The 20,846-nt window shown below is 32.5% G+C and overlaps 1 protein-coding gene across 3 annotated transcripts in view; it reads left to right on the top strand.

Moving 5' to 3' along the window:
- The window catches only part of SMARCAD1 (SNF2 related chromatin remodeling ATPase with DExD box 1), a 70,658-nt gene extending 51,165 nt beyond the window's left edge, over window positions 1-19,493 (top strand). For all 3 annotated transcript variants that reach the window (XM_079920390.1, XM_079920391.1, XM_079920389.1), the window contains exons 11-24: window positions 4,708-4,798; window positions 7,305-7,404; window positions 8,156-8,215; window positions 8,325-8,400; window positions 9,148-9,283; window positions 9,824-9,961; window positions 11,169-11,264; window positions 11,361-11,478; window positions 11,676-11,797; window positions 12,843-13,031; window positions 13,647-13,765; window positions 14,655-14,837; window positions 15,956-16,065; window positions 17,556-19,493. In XM_079920390.1, coding sequence (XP_079776516.1) covers window positions 4,708-4,798; window positions 7,305-7,404; window positions 8,156-8,215; window positions 8,325-8,400; window positions 9,148-9,283; window positions 9,824-9,961; window positions 11,169-11,264; window positions 11,361-11,478; window positions 11,676-11,797; window positions 12,843-13,031; window positions 13,647-13,765; window positions 14,655-14,837; window positions 15,956-16,065; window positions 17,556-17,617 — 1,600 coding nt within the window. In that variant the 3' untranslated portion in view covers window positions 17,618-19,493. The remainder of the gene's footprint in view (window positions 1-4,707; window positions 4,799-7,304; window positions 7,405-8,155; window positions 8,216-8,324; window positions 8,401-9,147; window positions 9,284-9,823; window positions 9,962-11,168; window positions 11,265-11,360; window positions 11,479-11,675; window positions 11,798-12,842; window positions 13,032-13,646; window positions 13,766-14,654; window positions 14,838-15,955; window positions 16,066-17,555) is intronic.
- The last annotated feature ends 1,353 nt before the right edge of the window (window positions 19,494-20,846 follow it).

Raw genomic sequence — 20,846 nt, 5'->3', positions numbered from 1 at the left:
AAGTATAAAATTGTTTACTGTGATAATACATACAGAGGCAATAACATGGAAATAGTCGAAGTTGCTAAGGTCCGAGACTAGTTAGAATGATTTATGGTGTATCCATAGTCTGCAGTGTTATGTAATTTTTAAAATGAATTATTTCTGTTCAAAATATTTCTGATAGGTATTTAATAAGATTAGCACTAGGGTCTCATTAAAATTATTTACCTTAGTTGGTGATTTTATGTACTTCTGATATTTTTCTAAGTTAATGATCAAAGCATATTTGCTGATCATTGGTTAATTAAAAGTCAAGATATGAAAGAAAAATCAAGATATGGTTACTGGCCTTTAATAGTAAGCTACAATCTTTTCTGTGCCCTTCTAGGGTGCTATGGGATGGTGTAGGGAAACGTGATGCAGTTCCCACAAAGAAGCTCTTTTCTCTGTTGCATAGAAAGAACTATGACCATGTCAGCAAATTCATCTCCTAAAAGTGTAGTTGGAGCTGCTCCTTCTTGTTCTACAGCATTGGATATGGGGAGTTCTTCACTCTACAAGGCTTACCCAGTTGAGTCTACTTTATCGTAATTTGGAGTTTAAAAAATCAAGTGCTTTATTGCATCACTTAAAAAATTTCTCTCTTAAACCCACATCCACAAAGTCCTATTACTTGTAAATAGTATGATCAGGTAATAAAGCTATCCTTTTTATTAGACTGAGGATTTTTTAAATGAAATATTAAACAGGTGAGAAAAATAGTTTGGGGGGTTTTTTAGGTGCTTCTTGGATCTAGTCCCAAAGTACAACTTCTGAAAACCTGTATAGATAGTCTCTTTGGAGTTTATTTAAATGCACTTTTAGGGGGTGAAATTTGTTGTCTTGGTTTTTGTGTTTAGCCAATGTAAGTTGCACAAGCAACTTGCAGATTTTTACTTGGTATACTGGCCAAGCATAATGGCTGCTTAGTATAGAAACATTTGACGTACTTTCCTTGCCCTGGGAAAGGATTTATTAGCACAGAGGAAAATATTAAACTATCCTGGAGAATAAGCTGTTGTGCTTTCGCTTAACAGAACAAATTCTTTATAGTAAAGTTTATTTTGAAGCAAAATTATATTAACTATTTTCCTATTAGAAATTTTTAAGAATTATAACAAGAAAAATAGCCTTTTAGAGGTAAAAGGAATACACACATGCTGTAACTCCCTGTTAAAAATAAAGTCTTTGCAAGGGAAAAAATTCTCATATGTATCTCAAAACCATTTTATTCATAATGTTTATTTTAAAATGTCAAAACTAAAATTACCTTAAATTAAAATATAATACAGTGAGGAAATGTTAAAAAAAAGTACCTCAGTATTTCTCCTATTTTATTCCTATCATAGATGTAGCCATCTCTCAAGCTTTAGCGGTTTATCTAAAATTTATCAGCTTTAAACTGTTTTAACTGAAAAGGTTTCTCACATGTTCAGTATAAAATAATATTTAATTATGTGTGTCCTGTCTTTTTCTGGGCTAAATCTACTAAGGTTCTTGTGAACTTGTTCATCCTCAGCTTGACAGGATGTTTCTAAACAGTTACCGGGAAACCATTTGACAATGATGTGAATGCAAATCAGTAGTGCAGATGTGTTGACTAACTCAGAGTACTACGATAGAAATATTTTGGTAGTTTGGATACTACTATTAGTACAAACTATTATTGTGGTAGTATTTTCAGCGTTCATGACATACTTGAGGGACATAAATTTTTGGTCAGCTAGCATCGCTAATCTGTTTCATATGAACTACTTGAAAAAGTTTCTGTAGCCCTGTATTTCTGCATTTTAAACTTAAATTTAGCACATTGTATATACTCCAGTTTTCTATTTCAGGCCTTTCTCACCTTTCAGAATAATTTTGATACTAGTTTTCTCTGACAGGAAATTTAAACCCCATTTAGTTTTCGCTCTGAAAAGAAATTATAGTAACTCTCTGGAAGGATTTTTTTTCCCCCGACAAAACAAGTAACTTTAAAATAACATGCTACCTCATTTTCTTTCATGACCTCAGAAAATCTTAAAATCACTTTTTTCCTTATTGGGAGGTAAGAAAACCTTCAGTTTAAAGATACCTGTAGTCCCCTTTTGAAAAGAGATCACTTACCTAATTCAAAAGGCCCAGGCTATAGTTCTTACCATTTGGATAACCCTGAGCAGATTACATTCTTATTTGTAAACTAGTGGGTGGGGTTCATATGCAATCACAAAAATTTTTAGAAAACTGTTGAATGTCAAAAGTAATGGAAGGTATGATTGTATAGCAGCTAAATATTAGCGCCTGCTAGAGAACGAATATAGTTGCCCTGTTTTAAAACTTGTCTTAACGAGGGAATTGGAAAGCTGATTGCCAGAACTACATTTCCAGTGCTCCTCTGGCTTTCTGAAGAAAGGGTGTGTTGTGGGCAGCACTGTTGTGACACTAAGCAACAGAAAGTTACTTGTGATTTACATAAATCTAGCAGAGGAGCGAGTACACACACATACACACTTATATTTTTAAAACAAATACTTCAATATAACAGGTATTTAATGTCCTGATCAAAACAGCTACCATAGCTGCTTTGTGAATGTGGATGAAACAATTTTATTTGAATGAAAAATTCAGTGCTTCTCAAAATTTCCTCATCACTTTTTAAAATTTTATGTATAGTGAAGAATATTTTAATAGTTAGACTCGTTCCTCAACATGTGTTGGTGATAACATATATTCAGTAATTTTTGTTAAGAATATTTCTTGGCTATTTGTGATAAATTTACATTGGGGTAGCATGTTGGCCCTTGGGATGCATTTATAAGTGATGTAATATGCCTACCGTATCAAGTTTCATCATTTTCATGGAATGTGAACCTTAATGTGTGGGGGATGACTAAGACAGTAGGAAGGACTCGGGAAAATAATGAAAATTCTATTTAAAAATAGAAAGTGTCGACTGTAGAGTGGGTGGGTCAGAGAGAAAACTTTCATGTTTGCTGTTTAGTGATTAAGGGCTGAACTCTGGATCAGAACTGGATTGAGTACCAGCTCTGCCACTGCAGACATGGATTTGGATAGCTGTGACCTTGGGCAAGTTACTTAACTTCTCTGAATCCCAGAGAGAATCTCTAAATCCCATCTCTAAATGGAGATGATGATAATAATAGTATCTACTTTATAATGTAGATTAAATAAAGTAATAATGCATGTAAAGCCCATGCATGTAAAGTATAGTGTCTAGAATTCCAATATTAGCATTTACTCTACCAGTATAGTAGAATTTATCTGGACCTGAAAATTAAAATGTCTATGATAATATTCTGTTTATTATTACTTTCATAGTGGCATAGAAATTATATTGGCCAAGAAGGCAAAGACATTTTAAAAAATGAACTGTAAAGTCTTCAGCAGTACTGCTGATTCTTCCTACCTATACTTTTAATTTTTTCAAATGAGAATTATTTTATAGATTGCGTACCCCACAGTTGAAACATAGATTCTGATTTAAGATGGATATCTTTGGACCTCACCTCTTTGATCGCTGTTCTAATTAAAGTGTCTTGATTTCAGAATTTGACCCCTTAACCATTTATCAGAGCCATTTATCAGACCCCTTCTCCCTGTGCAGATAGGATCTGTGTAACAGGAAATTAAGGGGATATGATAAAAGCTGTAGAGTGAGAAGCATGGCCTTGTCCTAAGTTTTTATGTTAATGTGGGGTTTATGCTTCCCAGTGAGTATAAGAATAAGCTTTTGCATGAGGTAGACTTTTATGAGTTAAAATCTTAGCCATAAGACTTTGTAGCTATGCAACCTCAGGCAACTTACTGAGCCTCGGGTTTTTTCATCTGTTAAAAAATAACTACCTTAATAGAATATTAAAAGATTGAATGAGGTGATGCTAGAAAATGATATTTTTGTATATCTGTATATAATAGATGTTCAGTAAATAACTGCCATTAGTTTTTAACCACTTGAACTTTTAGAAAAAACTAACCATTTCGTCCATTAGACCCCTTCCATGTTGCCATCCAAGCAAGTTGCTCCCAGGGATTAGTCTGTTCATGTGTTCACAAATTAAATAAGATTTTTGACACATGCCTGCTGCTTTCTACTCACTGGTCTTTATTGATGCCTAGCAAATTTACATTTATATGTAGTTCAAACATAAATACACACATACATACATACATCCTCCAGAATTATACATACCAGTGATATTAGAGGTGATTGGCATTCAGTCAGCAAGTTTTATTAAATCAGCCTGGCAAAGTAGCAAATTATGCATATGTTTTTGTGCTAATACTTTAAGTTCCTTACTGTGCTAATATTCAAATCAGTACATTTTTCTAGAGTATAAATATTATATTAGTAATATGTTATCATTGTTAATATTCTGATCATTTGTGGAATTAATTTGGTGGCATTACATTATGACTGAATGTGAAAATTTTTTGGTAATTCTTATTGCCAGAAACAACAAATACAGAATAAAATTTGAGAGGTTTTTTTAAAATGTATTATGTTTTGGGTTCATTTTCTTAAGTAAGTGTAAATAGCTTTTAACAGTAAGTTAAAAGGTAAGACTATAACTAGATACTTCAGTTTTTTGGTGCATTGTAAACCTAAACCTCTTCTCAGAAAACTAGTAGAAAAAACTAATAGAGGTATAAATCTATAATATCTGGTAACTCTCTCTTTACCAGTTTGTCACTCAAGCCCTATCAGAAGGTTGGTTTGAATTGGCTGGCATTGGTACATAAACATGGACTTAATGGCATTTTGGCAGATGAAATGGTAAGTAGTACTCTATTTCTAGGATTTATCATTAATAGGCATCCTTGCTGTCATTCAAAAGATGAAAATTTCCCTTGTCCCTATTAGTTTACTGCTCTTACCAAGGTATAATCCCTCTCACTCCTCTCAGTTTTCTGTTGCTTATCTTAGTTCTAACCTCCTAACTTTCCCCTCAAAAATGAAAATAGGTTTTTTGTCTTTCTCATCAAATTAATAAATATATGTGTTTTTAAAATTAGATGTTACATAAAAATACACAGAAAAAAAAAACAAAATCACACATAATCCTGCCATCTTAGAGTAAGTACTATTTTGGTATATATCTTTTTCCAGGATATTTTCTTTTGTAGGTGTGTGTGTATGCATATATACATACACATATACATACATATGTCATATTAAAAGAGATTTTACTACATGTGCTTTTCTGTAGCTCCCTTTAAAATTTATCCTAGGTACCTGTCCTTGTTAGTAAATAAATCTACACGTTTATCATCACCATCATTTCAGTCATTTTACTTTTATTAGATGTTTCTGAGTTTCTGTTCTTTTCCAGATCACATTTTGCTTGAAGGTAAGCTTAGGAAGTTCATTACAGCCAATAGTCCAAGTATTGTCATGTAGAAACTTGACCTTTAATCTAACCTTTACCTTCCTTCCTCCAGCTATGCTTTTTAAAAAGTGTTTATTAAAAATGAGTAATGTTCAATGGAGAAAATGTTTATTGAATATATGTATTACATTGTATATTAGATTTCCAAAATAAAAATTAACAAAGGTAATAATCCTTGTTCTCTAGCTAGCTTCTAGTAAAATAATCTTTAGTTTTTCAAGACAGTTTCCACACATACCTCATACTGTCGTTAAAACAGAGATGCTATTTATCTAATATAAAATTGAATAATATATGCAGAATTTCAAAATAGTTAGAAATTACGTATAGAATATAGAGTAGTACAGTTGTGGAAACTGGACTTGGAAATCAGATCTGGGGTCTGTGTACCAAATTTGCCTTTTGTGGGCTCTGTAATCCTTACCAAATGACCTAATTTCTCAGAGCCAATATTAATAAAACATAGGAAAATTCCTGTATCATAAGATTATATTTGGTATCAAATGAGGTATATTATGTGAAACTGTTTTTGTAACCTGTAGAGTACAATATTTATGATAAGGTAGTGTCTGCTAGGGCTTCCCTAACAAAATACTAAAGACAGTGTGGCTTAAACAACAGAAATTTATTTCTCACAGTTCTGGAGGCTGGAAGTCTAAAATCAAGGTGTTGGCAGGTTTGGTTTCTCTTGAGGCTACTCTGTTTGGTTTGCAGATGGACACCTTGCTGTGTCCTCACATGGCTTTTTCTCTAGAAACATCCATCTCTTCTTTTATGATAGAAGTTGGGTCCCTACCCTTGTGACCCTATTTAACTTTACTTATCTCTTTAGAGGCTCTATCTCCAAATAAACCCCACCATTGGGAGTTAGGGCTTCAACATGTTTGGGGTTTGAGGCAATTCACTTCCTAACACTTGGCAATGTTTAGCTCTCCTAAGGAGCTACATTTCCTCAGGAGCCTTTTTTTTTTTAATGCAATACTTTATTGATGTATAATTTACTTGAAATAAAATGCACAAATGTTCAGCTTAGTGACTTTTTACATATATGTACACCCATCTGACTGTATGTGACATAAACATTTCCATCATCCCAGAAAGTTCCCTTATGCTCCTTTTCAGTCATTACCACCACTACTATTCTGACACCTATGACTATAGAATAATTTTTTTCTGATTTTGAACTTTATATAAATAGATTCATACAGTATGTACTGTTTGTTTCTGGTTCATTTGATGCATAATAAAGTTACTAAGATTCATCCTCTTCTTACATGTATCAGTAGTTTGTTTTTTGGTTTTTTTTATTGGCTTGTGGTAGTTCATAGTATAAATATGCTACAATTTGTTTATCCGTTCTCCTGTTGATGGCAATTTAGATTATTTCCAGTGCGTGGCTGTTATAGTAAATCTGCATCCATATTCTTACCCAAGTCTTTTTGTGGACATATGCTCTCATATCTCTTGAATATATTTTTAGGAGTAAAATTGCTGGGTAATAGGATAGGTATATGTTCCGCTCCAGTTAGTCATTGGAACATCATTCTCCATCCAGCCAGTATGTATTAAGTAGTTGCTTTATATTAACAGTTACCAAAATTATATCCTTTATATGCAAGCAGAGGTCTTCTATATCAATGTGTATTACATATTAACTAGCAGTTAAAATACATTCCTACCCTTAACTAAGTTGTAGTATCACTTGGAGATTATGATCTGTTTTATGTGTTATTGAAAACTAAGAATATAGTAGAAATTCTCATAGAGTTGCATGGGGAATCATAAATAAATAAAACCAAAAGTATTCTTTTTCCTTTCATTTTCCCAATATTTATTTGGGTTTTTTGTTTGTTTTTAAATCTAGTATATTGTCTTTTAAACTTTTCGTTTTAGGGCCTGGGAAAAACTATTCAAGCGATTGCATTCCTAGCGTACCTCTATCAGGAGGGTAATAAAGGTCCTCATTTGATTGTTGTTCCAGCATCAACTATAGGTTTGTAATACTGTGGACAACTTTACTTGACTCAGTAGTATTTTATACAAGGGGAAGAAAAACCGTGTGTGTGTGTGTGTGTGTGTGTGTGTGTGTGTGTGTGTGATTTCTTAGTTTGTGAAGGTGAATATTCATTTCTTTGGTTTCCTTACACTTTTCACCCCTTTGCATATGTGTGTTTGATTATACTGGAAGTCTTTTTAAAGAAAATAACTCCAATATAAGTCAGTTATTCAGCTTATTATATAGATTATCTATAAATTATTGTAGATCATGTACCATTTGAAAAGATCAATTGTTTTCATAATACTTTTAAGTTGTTTTAATGAGTAATTTAAGAGAAACACTTTTGAATTTATAATTAAACATTTATTAAGAAAGAATGTATGCAGATCATCCCCACTCAAATTACTCTTTCATTCATTCTCAATTGATTGAATGTAGACTAGAGTAAGAGAATGTATGTATGAATGTACCAAAAAAAAAAAATCCTCTTTAAATTGGAAATAAATAATCACCTATAAATATAATGGTTGGCCCTCTGCTCTTCATTTTGATGCCACCTCAAAATCTCAAAGTCATTTTAATCATCAAGAGTAAAATTGTGAAGAGTCTTGTGATTTTTAAAAATTATCTTCTATTATTTTATAAAAATAATTTCTGGGTAGAACTTCTCAGACTTTAGTGTTCATTTCAGTGCACACGTCTACCTGTTGTAGCAGGTGCAAGTAATATCTCTTTTGTTTTATAGATAACTGGCTAAGGGAAGTTAATTTATGGTGTCCCACTTTAAAGGTGCTCTGTTACTATGGTAAGAATATGTCATTATCCTTTTAACTTTGGAGACCTCTTTAAAATCTTAGCATACAGTAAAGTACAATAAATACAATCAGTGTGTATGTGTCATTTTTAAATTCTAGGTTCTCAAGAAGAACGTAAACAGATTAGATATAACATTCATAGTAAATACGAAGAATACAATGTAATCGTGACCACGTAAGTATTGAGAAAAAATTTTTTTGGAAAAATAATTTTGTACATCCACCTAAATTTTTTAAAAATGTTTTAAAAATATTAGTAGTAAAATAAAGGAGAGTTTGTGCTAAGAACTATGCAACAAAAGCAATAGAATGAGTTATGTTGAAGATTCAGGCATTTTTCAGTTTGGTGTATAATGCCATGATAGCAGTCTTTTGTTAATTCTATAGGAGGTCATGATTAAAAGAATTCATCGAAAATTCATCTTTTCTTAATAAAATGGACTCCATTTTCATATATAGTCTTGCTAGCTGCTGTTAACTCTTATTTCTTGGTTTCACTCTACTAGTTTAATAAAATGGTGTCATGTTCTTAACAGAAATGTCTTATCTTCATGTTCTTTTTTCTACTGCTTCTTAAAATATAACAGTTCATAAAGCAAAGTGTGTAATAATTGCAGGTTACATATAAATTGTACCCAAATTGGCCTCTTCCTAGATGTGTAGAAGTTGTCTAATTACATTATAACATATGAATTGTCTTTTAACTGCATATTGCAGCTTTTGTAACTTGGTTACATGTACATCAATAATTTTGGATATAAGTACATCAATATTTATTTGAGTACCAACTGTGTCTAGTGTTATCTTTTAGCTACTGGCTATTAGAAATATGTACATAAAAATAATTTGTCAAAACATTAAATCTCACGAGTCCATGCTCTTAAAGGTATGATCTTAGAGATTGTTTTTTCTTTGGCAACAGGTATAATTGTGCAATCAGCAGTTCTGATGATCGTAGTCTGTTTCGTCGGCTGAAATTGAATTACGCAATTTTTGATGAGGGCCATATGCTGAAGAATATGGGCTCCATCCGCTACCAGCACCTTATGACAATTAATGTAAGAGAGTGTTCTGTGAATTTGTCCAATTATTATAAAATTTCAGATTATGTATTTTAATATATATAGTATTTTATATCAGAGACCAGCAATCTTTTTCTGTAAAGGACCAGGTAAGTAAATATTTCATGCTTTGTGGGCCATTCAGCTTCTCTCACTTGTTCTTTGCTTTTTCGTTTTTTTTCAAACACTGCATTTAAAATGTAAAAACCATTAGCTCATGAGCTTCAATTTGCCAACCTTTGTTCTATAGGACAAACTTCATGAATATCAGATATAATCTGTCTTCTTCCATTGCCTCATCAAAAAGTAATGTGGGAACACAAGTTACCTACTTAATAAAATGAGACTTAGTTTTACACATTCTACCTTAAAGTACAATATATGATAATTTTTCTAAATTACTTATCTTTTATGACAGAATGTTATATTACTAATAATGGTTTTAATTTTTTTCTCCCTCACTGAGGGGGAGAACAAGAAGGATGTGGATCTTTAAAAAAAAAAAAATACTAATCTAAAATTTACCTTTGTTCACAGGCAAATAACCGTTTGCTGCTCACAGGCACACCTGTGCAGAATAACCTGTTAGAACTCATGTCGCTGTTGAATTTTGTTATGCCGCACATGTTCAGTAGTAGCACCAGTGAAATACGAAGAATGTTTTCTTCTAAGACAGTAAGCATAAATTCATATTTTTTTCTCAACTGTCTTACTTTGTTTTACTTTGTTACTTTTACTTTGTTTACTTACTTTGTTTTACCCGGACCGTTTTTCTATTTTATCTCTTTTTCTTGTTTTCATGTAGCATATGTGCTATGAAATAAGTTTTAAGTAGTTGATATCCTATGATCGGATGAGTTGGGAAGTCAGCCAGAATACAATAGGAAATAAATTGGTGGCTTCTATAATCATTGTCTAAAAGTTTTGGTTTTTAATATCCTAATTTTCTGAAGAATGACAATTTAAAATTAGTGGGTAGCTCAGATATATAATATGTGAGCTACCATCTTCTTTATTAAAATTAGGTAAATTAGCATTTTTTAATAGGTAAACTATAAAACTGGGCAAAAGTAGAATATCCAGAAAATTCCCCCACTGGGAAATATGTTTTGAATTAAAACTCCATAAATTAAAAAGTAACAATTTCTAAAAGTCACAATAAGGAAATCCTATTTCAAAGAAAATCTGGTTAATTTTTTCCCTATTGCTTAGAAAAAGTAAGAGTGTAGTTTTCAAGAACTCTCATTTTCCAGTACAGCAATGGTAATATAGATTCTTGACACACCCAAATCACGTATTCTGCGAGAATTTTCTGTGATAATCTTCTACTGCAAACTGACTGCCTTTCTAACTTTCACTAATGTATCCCACTTGATGGCCTAGCAGATCATAGGATGTGGAGGATTTCTTAGAATAAAATTCCTCTTCTCCAAAATTAACAGGTTTTGACTAGGAACCGTCCGATTTCTGTAGACCCGCACTAGCTTTCTTTTGGGACCATTTTCCACAAATAAATACAAGTTTTCTACTTATCTCTCTCTTCCCCTCCACCCAAACTATCTTAAACACACACATATTTTTTCAAGAGAGTTATCTATGTAATCAGTGATGACTTATCAGTTAATTACTTCTGAACACCATCCTAGTGCAGTTCAATTTCATTACCTCTGCAGAGTACACGATTATGTGTCACAAAACCTCAAAATACATGTGGAGCTTTAGGAAATATATTACAGCCCAGAATTCAAGTCCATCTAGAATGAATTGAGTTTCTCTGGGAAATAACTCAGATTGTAGTGAGAGAGATTTTCATGTTCTGTAATACTGTTATTGTGATCATTTAAATGAATAATTTAAAAGGTCATTTTCTTATTTTACCTAGAAATCAGCAGATGAGCAAACTATATATGAAAAGGAGAGAATAGCACATGCAAAACAAATTATAAAACCATTTATTCTCAGAAGAGTAAAAGAAGAGGTAACTCTTATCTGCATATTTTTATTATGATTGGTTTTTAAAAATCTGTTTTCTTCTGTATTTGAATGATCTGCTTCAACTGTTTTCCTTTCACAGGTTCTCAAGCAGCTACCCCCCAAGAAAGATCGAATTGAGTTGTGTGCAATGTCAGAGAAGCAGGAGCAACTCTATTTGGGTCTTTTCAACAGATTGAAAAAATCTATCAATAACATGGGTATAACCTGATTTTCACAATTTTATATGAAAAATAATTCTGTACTAGGGCTGCATTTTGTTTAGTCCTATGATAGTGGGATTTGCTCATTTTTTAAAATTAGTTGGAATTTGAAGAAATAGTTTTAAAACCTTTTGTTTGCATTGAGTTGTATTTCAACAAACAGCTATCAGCTTGTTGTTTTTAATGTGTTACAGAAAAAAACACAGAAATGTGCAATGTCATGATGCAGTTGAGAAAAATGGCCAATCATCCTTTATTACATCGCCAATATTACACAGCTGAAAAACTCAAGGAAATGTCTCAGCTTATGCTAAAGGTAAGGATTTTGTATTATGCTAAAACTAAGCTTTATTAACACCAATAAACATGAGGTTCATTGTTAGTCTAAAAATCAGACCATTGAACCTAGTAAGCATATTAATTAACCACGTATTTAAGAAAAACATTTTTAACACAGAGTTCAAAATAATTTAGGGGACATAAGAGCCAAGAAGGACTGACAGTCTACATCAAGAGTCAGCCAACTATGGCCTTAGGACCAAATATGACAATAGCTATTTCTACAAATAAAGTCTTGTTCTAACACAGCCACACCCTTTTGTTTCTTTGTTTTCTGTGACTGCTTTCTCAGTATGAGGGCAGAGTGGAGTAGAGTTGCAAAACATTATTTTGCCTACAGAGCCTAAAATATTTACAGGAAAAGTTTGCCAGCTCCTGGTCTGGACTTCCATAATACACTTCTTTTATTTATTTTTCACCAAAAATATTCATCAGATTGTATGTCCTGCATTATGAGGCATTTTTCTCCGTTTATTTTTTTCATTTTATTTCTTCTTTATTGTATTTTGTCTACAGTTTTAGCTGTTACTCTCTATTTTTGTCTCATTCTCCCTTAACCTACCCCTATTTCTCCTTGCAGATCATTGTGTTTAAAGCAACCATTTGCCTTTTTAAAATTTTTTATATTAAACTTACGGAAAATTTCAGACATGTAAAAGTAGAGAGAATTGTATAATGAAATCTTCTACGCATATGAAACCTTCACCCATTTTCTACAGTTATCATCTGGAATGACACAACTCTCTCTTGTTTCACCTCGAATCCTCTCCAGGATCATTTTGGACCAAATTCTAGACATTTCATCTGTAAATTTATCAGTGTGTTATCTCTAAAACAATAAGAACTTCCCCCCTTTATTGTACCTAAAAAAATGAATATCAGTTTCCTTTGGTAAATCTGTTGCACTAAAATGTTTTATGATTTAGATATTTTATCAGATGTAAACAATTTTATTAGGTTGTTCTAATCATATTATAAATTATCTTCATTTTGAAGTATATATTGTTTTGTTTTGTTTTGAGGAACCTACACATTGTGAGGCTAACCCTGACCTGATCTTTGAAGATATGGAAGTTATGACAGACTTTGAATTACATGTACTTTGTAAACAGTATCGACACATTAATAACTTCCAGTTAGACATGGACTTGATTTTAGATTCTGGAAAATTTCGAGTTTTAGGCTGCATCTTGTCTGAATTGAAACAGAAGGTACTAAAGAAGAATACTGCTCCTTATATGTTTCCCCAGTTAGTTCAACTTCTTTGAAACAGTTCTGGCATGATTTGACTTTCTTGAAGCTTTAGCCTGTGTTCTACATTCTTCTAGAAACTGGTGTTTGAGCATTTTTTGGATATATTTGGGCATATGTTTTCCTGATTACTCTTCTTCCATCTAACAGAAGTTAGTAGAATATATCTATATTGATGTTTTTTAAAAATAATTTTAATTGTCATTATTTCATAGGTGACAATCTATATAGTTGCTTCAAAATTAATATTTTGAAGATATTGATACTATGTAAAATAAATTAATACTACAATTTATATGTGAAATAGATCATATAAATATGATCTATAAATAGATATAAATAGATCATATAAATCTAAGTACTACTTAGATCACAATCTAAGTAGTACTTAGTAGCTATTCCCATTAATTAGTCTTAAAAATAAATTTTACGTCAAAGTTTAGAAGATAATTTACTTATACGTAATCTAAAATAAGAAACTATAGCTATGATTGTTATTATTAAAGAAGCAGGTTTTCATTAGATACTTATAATTTTATTTTTTATGTGTCTAATTAATATATGTATTTCCACAGGGTGATAGAGTTGTATTATTTAGCCAATTTACCATGATGCTGGATATTTTAGAGGTTCTCTTAAAACATCATCAGCATAGGTACCTCAGATTAGATGGAAAGACTCAGATTTCTGAAAGGTTGGTATACTTTAGTTTCAGAAAATCTCTCCACCTTACCCTCAAATAAGAGTAAATGTTAGAATTTTAAATGTCTAGGGCATTTGATGGAATTGTATTGCTTTGAGTCTTACGTTTGGTTACTTTAAATCATTCATTAACTTAAGATGAAGAAAATTTAATTTTTGGTCTGAATCGTATACAAATATATTTTGAAACAACTACTAGAATTATATATTTGTCAGTGTTTTCTCTTTAAAAATCATTTTAAGTCTAAAACACTTTATCTTTAAACCAAGGTTATCTTAAAATCTTGGGCTTTTCATATTTTAAGGGTAATTGAGTAAGTTTGAGTTTGTTTTTTTGTTTGTTTTCTTTTTTAATTCCCAGAGTTTAAAAAGATTGTCTTAGTTGAAATGCTTTTTCTAGTGTGTTTAAACTGCATCGTATCTTTGGTTTATTTTTTTTTATCAGCCAGAGTAAATTTTTTTTTTCCTGCATTAGAGTAAGAAAAGAAGTCTTGCTAAAACATCATTATAGTTTGATTTTGAGATTCTTAGTTCATCGGGTATATTGTCTATGAGTCACAGCTGGCAGACTCTGAGAAGGTTAAAGATTGAAAAGCTGTGTGCAGAATTTAGAAAAGCCAGAAGTCATTAAACAAAGGACAAAACAGTCCTTTAGCAATTAATCAAATCTGAATAGTTAGAGTTAGTAGGGAGATAAATGGTATAGAAAAGAAGTTGGTGAATTGGATAGGTCTTTTCAATAAAATAGCTACAGGAAAAATAACTAGAATGCCAAGAGCATGTATTTACATCTTCAAGTTTATTTTCCATGTGAAGTGATTGTTTTCAGTTTTAATTATATACCCTTTTGTGAGATTTAACCTAATACATTTGTCTTATAGGATTCATCTAATTGACGAGTTTAATACCGATATGGATATCTTTGTGTTTCTGCTGTCAACAAAAGCTGGTGGCCTAGGAATAAACCTGACTTCAGCAAATGTTGTTATACTTCACGATATTGACTGTAATCCTTACAATGACAAACAAGCAGAAGATAGATGCCATAGAGTAGGCCAGACTAAGTAAGTGTTTGCAGTTGAAATTTATTTGTAATCAAATGCCAGTCTAATTTGTATAGAACATTAGAATATGATCTGTCAGATGTCCTGCCTTAGTTTTTATATTTTCAGCAAAGCATGGCTTCCGCTGTATTTTATACCAACCAGTGTTGAATATGAACTCCACCATGTAATCTGTTCATATTCTAGTCATTAAAACAGGGACTTCCCTGGCAGTCCAGTGGTTAGGACTAGGTGCTTTCACTGCCGAGGGTTCAGGTTCAGCCCTGGTCAGGCAACTAGGATCCCACAAGCCATGTGGCGTGACCAAAACAGTAAAAAATAAATAAAACCACCTCCCACCCCCAGTCCAAGTAGTTATGCAGCAAATGAAAACTAAGTATTACCAGTTGTCCAGCCCCTTTGAAAAAGATTAGTAATTACTAATTAGTAACTTGCTTGTTACACCATGTAAGAGCCAGATAGACTGGGTAATGTGCGTACGATTGCTACCTTGTTACCTCATAGGAAATAGATTATGTGAGCTGTAGATATTTTAGGTGAAGGTTAAATTAGACATTGGTCACAGGACATAAAGAGGTGAAAATACCTATAATTCAGCTCTGTTCTCACATGTAAACAGCAGACAATCAGTGTTTTCTTTGTGGAGTATTTTACTGTATTTCCAAAAGACATTGGTAAGTTCATTTATGAACCAAATATTTATCAGTACTTAAAGGTGGAACTAAAACCTCCCATGTAATCTTTATACTTTACTACACTTCCTTACTTTTTGTACTAAATTATTTCTTGGAACCTGATAAGCAAAGCATGTTCTTTTTAAAAATAGAATACCCTACCTCAACCCAGAGCTGTTTCTTGTAATACAGTTCTACCAGTAATTTTAAAGTACCGATATCTTTTTCTCATCTCTTGAATCAATAGGAAAGGATGTTTAAAAGTGACGTGCTCAGAAAATGTCAATCTCAAGTAGTTTGAATAAAAGAATTTAAATTTATGGATGTATTTGTTAAACAATTTTCAAATTATTCTTATTGCATTCTAAGGTGAGTTATATCGTTTATATATATTAAGTAATTATATATTATGTAACCAATGGACATATCTTGTATTTTCCTTAGAGAAGTACTAGTTATAAAATTAATAGGCCAAGGGACAATCGAAGAATCCATGCTAAAAATTAATCAACAGAAATTGAAACTAGAACAAGATATGACCACAGTAGATGAAGGTAAGTTATTTGTCAGCATAAACTTTATTTATATGAAAAGGCATCAACTTAGCAGTAGCAAGGGAATAATAAAGATGGTTTGAGTCCTTAACTTGGCATGCAGTTTAGGGATAGCGTGGGAGAATACAAGCATACTTACTTCAAAAGTACTACAATAACTAAGATCATTTTGCCAGAACTGATACAAACACTTTGATTTTGAAAAATTCTGTCTCTGACATCAAAATATCCCAGAAATAAATTAAAATTGGGTCTATAGTTTTAGCTACAATTTTATGATTTACTTACTAAGTAATATTTATGAATCCAAAGATTTAAAGTACATGGCATAATATTGTTATTAACTCTCACATTTATATTAACTTCATTTTGACGAGCCAAATACTCATTTCACTAGAGTGCAATAAAATGCATTTATTCAAAAATTGAATAATTTCAGATTAAAGAGCAGTTGGGTACTAGAAACATTTGTCAAATAAGAGAATCCTCTCCATTTCCTCCATCTTTTTGAGGAGAATAATTTTTAAGGTTTTAAAAGTTTAAATTATATATGTATGTATATATATATATATATATATAATACATTCACATAGTTCAAAATTCCTAAGATATTAAAGGGCAAACAAAAGCCTCCTTATCACCCAGCTTCCCCAGAAAGATGACACATTAGGGTTTGCTTTTTTTTAATTGTATGACTAGTTGTTTCTGCGTCTTGCTTTTTTTATTTGCTGTTAAGTTTGGATTTCATGGGCTATTTTCAAATCTATGGACGAGCTTGGAGGCAAGCATGTCAGTGAATTCCCTGAGAGTTTATGCAGTAGTTTTTGTTCCTAATCATGTTTTTTACTGAAAGGAGAAGAGTAGATAAAAGTAGTCTCAAGTTTAGACTGTAACTGGGGTCTCTGTGGTGACACAGAGAGAGAGAGAGAGAGAGAGAGACCTGGATAAGTGTCTAGATACTGGGGTCTTGTTCAATTGAAAAAACAATTTTTTTAAGACAATGATTGTATCTTTGGACTGAAAATAAGTGTAGATGAAATGATTTCTGTTTGGTTGGATTTGGGAGTTTTGTCTTTATTTTCACTATTCAGATTGTTACATAAAAAAAAATTTTTTTTTGTATATTTTCTTTTATTCTCTTTTACACCTTGCATTGAATTTTTTGGTAAATGTTTTTATTTAGTGAACCTGAGGAGTAAGTACTGTGTGCTGTATGAATAGGATATGATCCAAACTATATCTGCATATCTCTGTCAAATCAAAAACAGAAGCTGTAGACTGCTGTGCTGGCAATGTGAACACAAGCACAGAGGAAGTTGCCCTAACATATGTAGGAATACGGGAATATTTTTAACAGGGAGTGACACTGAATCAAACTGGGCCTTGAAAGATTATTAAGAATTTCACCAAAAGCAGAGAAAATTGGAGAGAAGAAATACGTTTCATAAAATATTTTTATCAGAATTTTAACACCAGTTTCTGACCTGCAGGTGACGAAGGGAGTATGCCAGCAGATATAGCCACATTACTAAAAACATCAATGGGCCTGTGAAATAAGAATTGTTAATTCCTAACTGATGATGAAATATCAACTTGGTGCACTCAAGGACATTTACATTATGATGACCATGGGGTTTATGAACATTTATAACTTTTTATAATTTCCATATTACATTTCTCATAGTATGGACAACTTTTTTGCCACTAACTGAATTCTCCAGATGCTCACATGTGAAATTTCAAAAAAAAGCCACAGATACGTAGTCTTGAAGATGTTAAATAATCATTTTACAAAACAGTTTTCTGAATGGGGATTAGTTGGTGATTGTTTGTAACAAATACGCTAATGCTTTAGAAATGTCAGTATTTTTGTAATTATTTCTACCTCCAAATATATATATATATTGTCTTTCACTGGATAATATGTGTAGATTTTTACATGTGCCTTATTTGACAATGCTTATGTCTTGTTTTTGCTCGTCTCATTTGAAGTTCTTTTTTATTATGTTAAAGAATGCAGCTGTATAGATTATATAGCTTTCATTTTATTGCTATTTGAGACAGATGTTCACCACTGTCAACAAGAACTCAACATGAATTTAAAGGTGGCATTCCATATACTAACACCCCCAGGTCCTCCCAAGTACTTCTGTTAAAACAGATTTGTTTGGCTAGGCACTAAGTTGTTTTCCAGTGAATAGTAACTAAAGAAGCCCTTATCTTGCTCCATGGATTAATTCCTTCTGTTCATTTCCCAACTGCACTAATTGTGCTATTACTCTGCCTATTCTTGTGCATGTTTTCATTGATTTCCCTCTCCTGGCTTTTGCTTCTCTTGAAACTGTTGCCCAGTCATTTCTGCTCCAGTTCTCTTTACTCTCTAAATAGTAGTTTATTCCTGCCACATCTCCGCACATCAGCAAAATATTGGTGACATTTTTCTAGCCTGGCAGAACAGATTAACAGGCTATTTCACTTCAAAGCAGACTGAATGTGACTTCATTTCAAGGCAGCATTAGGTACTGCATGGAAATAGGTCATTAACTTTAAATTCTTATCAAAATATAACTTAGCAGTTTGCAGAATTTCCAGTATGGGACCTCCTAAAGAGAGCCATTGTTCAATTCCAAATCAGTGTGGGTGACAAAGTGAAATTTAGAAGAGGTAAAGTTGTCTACTTGATATTTAACTCTTTATTAAGTCTTTCTTTAAATTTTTGCCTGTCAGTCTATATTGCTGTTTTATTATACATCAGTTTCTTTGTATAACTTGTGAGTTTCATGTGTTTTGTTTTATTATGTAAATATTATTATAAATAAACTTATTTATAAATCAAAGGTTTGTTAATTTTTGGAGATTATACTTTCAAGACCTCCTGACTTCCTAAGTTTTTAAGGTGATATAATCCTCGACTTAGAAGGCTAATGAAGCTCTTACATTGATTCTTCAGATACTGTAGACTCTGAAAGCTGATGAGTCAGTAGACTTAGCCAATCTTGCAAGTGTATTGAATATACTCAACACATTTTAGTGTAATGGGCTGAAGGGACCTGCAAATAGTATTAATACCTCCTTCTGCATCACAGTACCGAAATCGCTTAGTGAAATGTTGAGAATATTCTAAAAATCGCATAATGGATTTCTCATAACTTTCCTGTACTAATGTATCTTCAATGATAGGCTGTTTCTTTTGTTGTTGTTGTTAAATCCATATTTTTATTTTAATGAATGTAGTTGGGTTCTCCCTGTAATGCCATATTATGTTTTTGGCATAATAAAAATATTTGTGATCATAAGTTGTATTTTCGCACCCTTAGTAGTTTCTAAACTTTCATCCCTTTACCCTTAAAAATGCATAATATGGAAGGACTTCCCCGGTGGTGCAGTGGTTAAGAATCCACCTGCCAATGCAGGGGACACGGGTTCGAGCCCTGGTCCTGGAAGATCATACATACCGCGGAGCAACTAAGCCCGTGCACCACAACTACTGAGCCTGCGTGCCACAACTACTGAAGCCCATGCACTCTAGGGCCCACGTGCTACAACTACTGAAGCCCAGGTGCCTAGAGCCCGTGCTCCACAACAGGAGAAGCCATGGCAATGAGAAACCCACACACCACAATGAAGAGTAGCCCCAGCTCAGCACAACTAGAGAAAGCCCACGCACAGCAACAAAGACCCAAAAAGAAAAAACCATAATATTGAGCACAAAAGAGATGCTATTGTGTGCTTAATATTGTCTCTTTCTCAGTAAACTGGTACTTATTACTTTGGGTGTATTCTCATTAGTCCCTTTATTGGACTGATGTCAGTAAATATCATAATCCATTGTCAGTAAAGAGCCTATGAAGCCACAGTTGTTGGAGTAGTATCTTGGCCGACTGAAGCAACTTATGTTTTTGTTGATACAGGTCACACACAGATAGAAGACGTATGTGTTTTCATAACTGTATTTCTCACCCCATAGACTTGTAACTTTATACCAATAGATAATCTATGTTGAAACATTAATATTGCTCCTAGTTATTGGTGTTATTGTATAGTGATTAGATAGGAGCATCAGGAGACTTGGTTTCCATTTGTGTGACCTTAAGCAAGACACTTAAATGGTCCATAAAATTAAGGAATTGATTGTTTTAACTTCCCAAAAGGTATGGTTATTTTTCTGATTATAATATGCAGTTCCATTTCTACTCTGATTAATTCATGTTCTCTCACACTTGCTTACTTGCTCAGTGAGGAGATGTTTAATTTAGATATAGGATGGGGTAATGGAATGTGTTGTCCTTTCAGTGAACAAAAGATGACCTAAAGGTTATGATGATGCTATGATTGAAATATTTCCTTATAAAACATGCTGTGGTTGCATTTTCTGTTGGAATTATGATAATTATATGTAAACAAGTGGGGCTGATTATCTTAGAGTTTTCATAATTTAGATAAACATTGTATCTATCAGTTTTACTAAATTCTGTTTTCAGTAAAGTTTGTCAGAATGTAATTATGTGGAGGAAAATGAACGTGCATAAGAGGGAAGAAAAGTTTCTACCTTCATTAGAGTATTATTTGAATTTCTTCTGTGAAAGGTAAGTTTTTTCTTTAGACTGCCTTGATGACATGATTCAGCGCTTTGCAAATGAGAGTCGTTTATAACCTATTGTCATTTCTTAACAGCCACTGACAACGGTAAGAAGATGTAATCCAAAGAAGCAAGGTACTTGGGAAATACACTTTGTTTTTCTGTGTAATCCTTAATAATGTGTACAGTATTTAACTTCCTT

Source organism: Stenella coeruleoalba, assembly GCF_951394435.1.
Source record: "Stenella coeruleoalba genome assembly, chromosome: 4".
In the NCBI taxonomy this organism is placed as follows: Eukaryota; Metazoa; Chordata; class Mammalia; order Artiodactyla; family Delphinidae; genus Stenella; species Stenella coeruleoalba.
The sequence above is the reverse complement of the archived record's forward strand: the minus strand, read 5'-3'. Positions and strand labels throughout refer to the sequence as shown.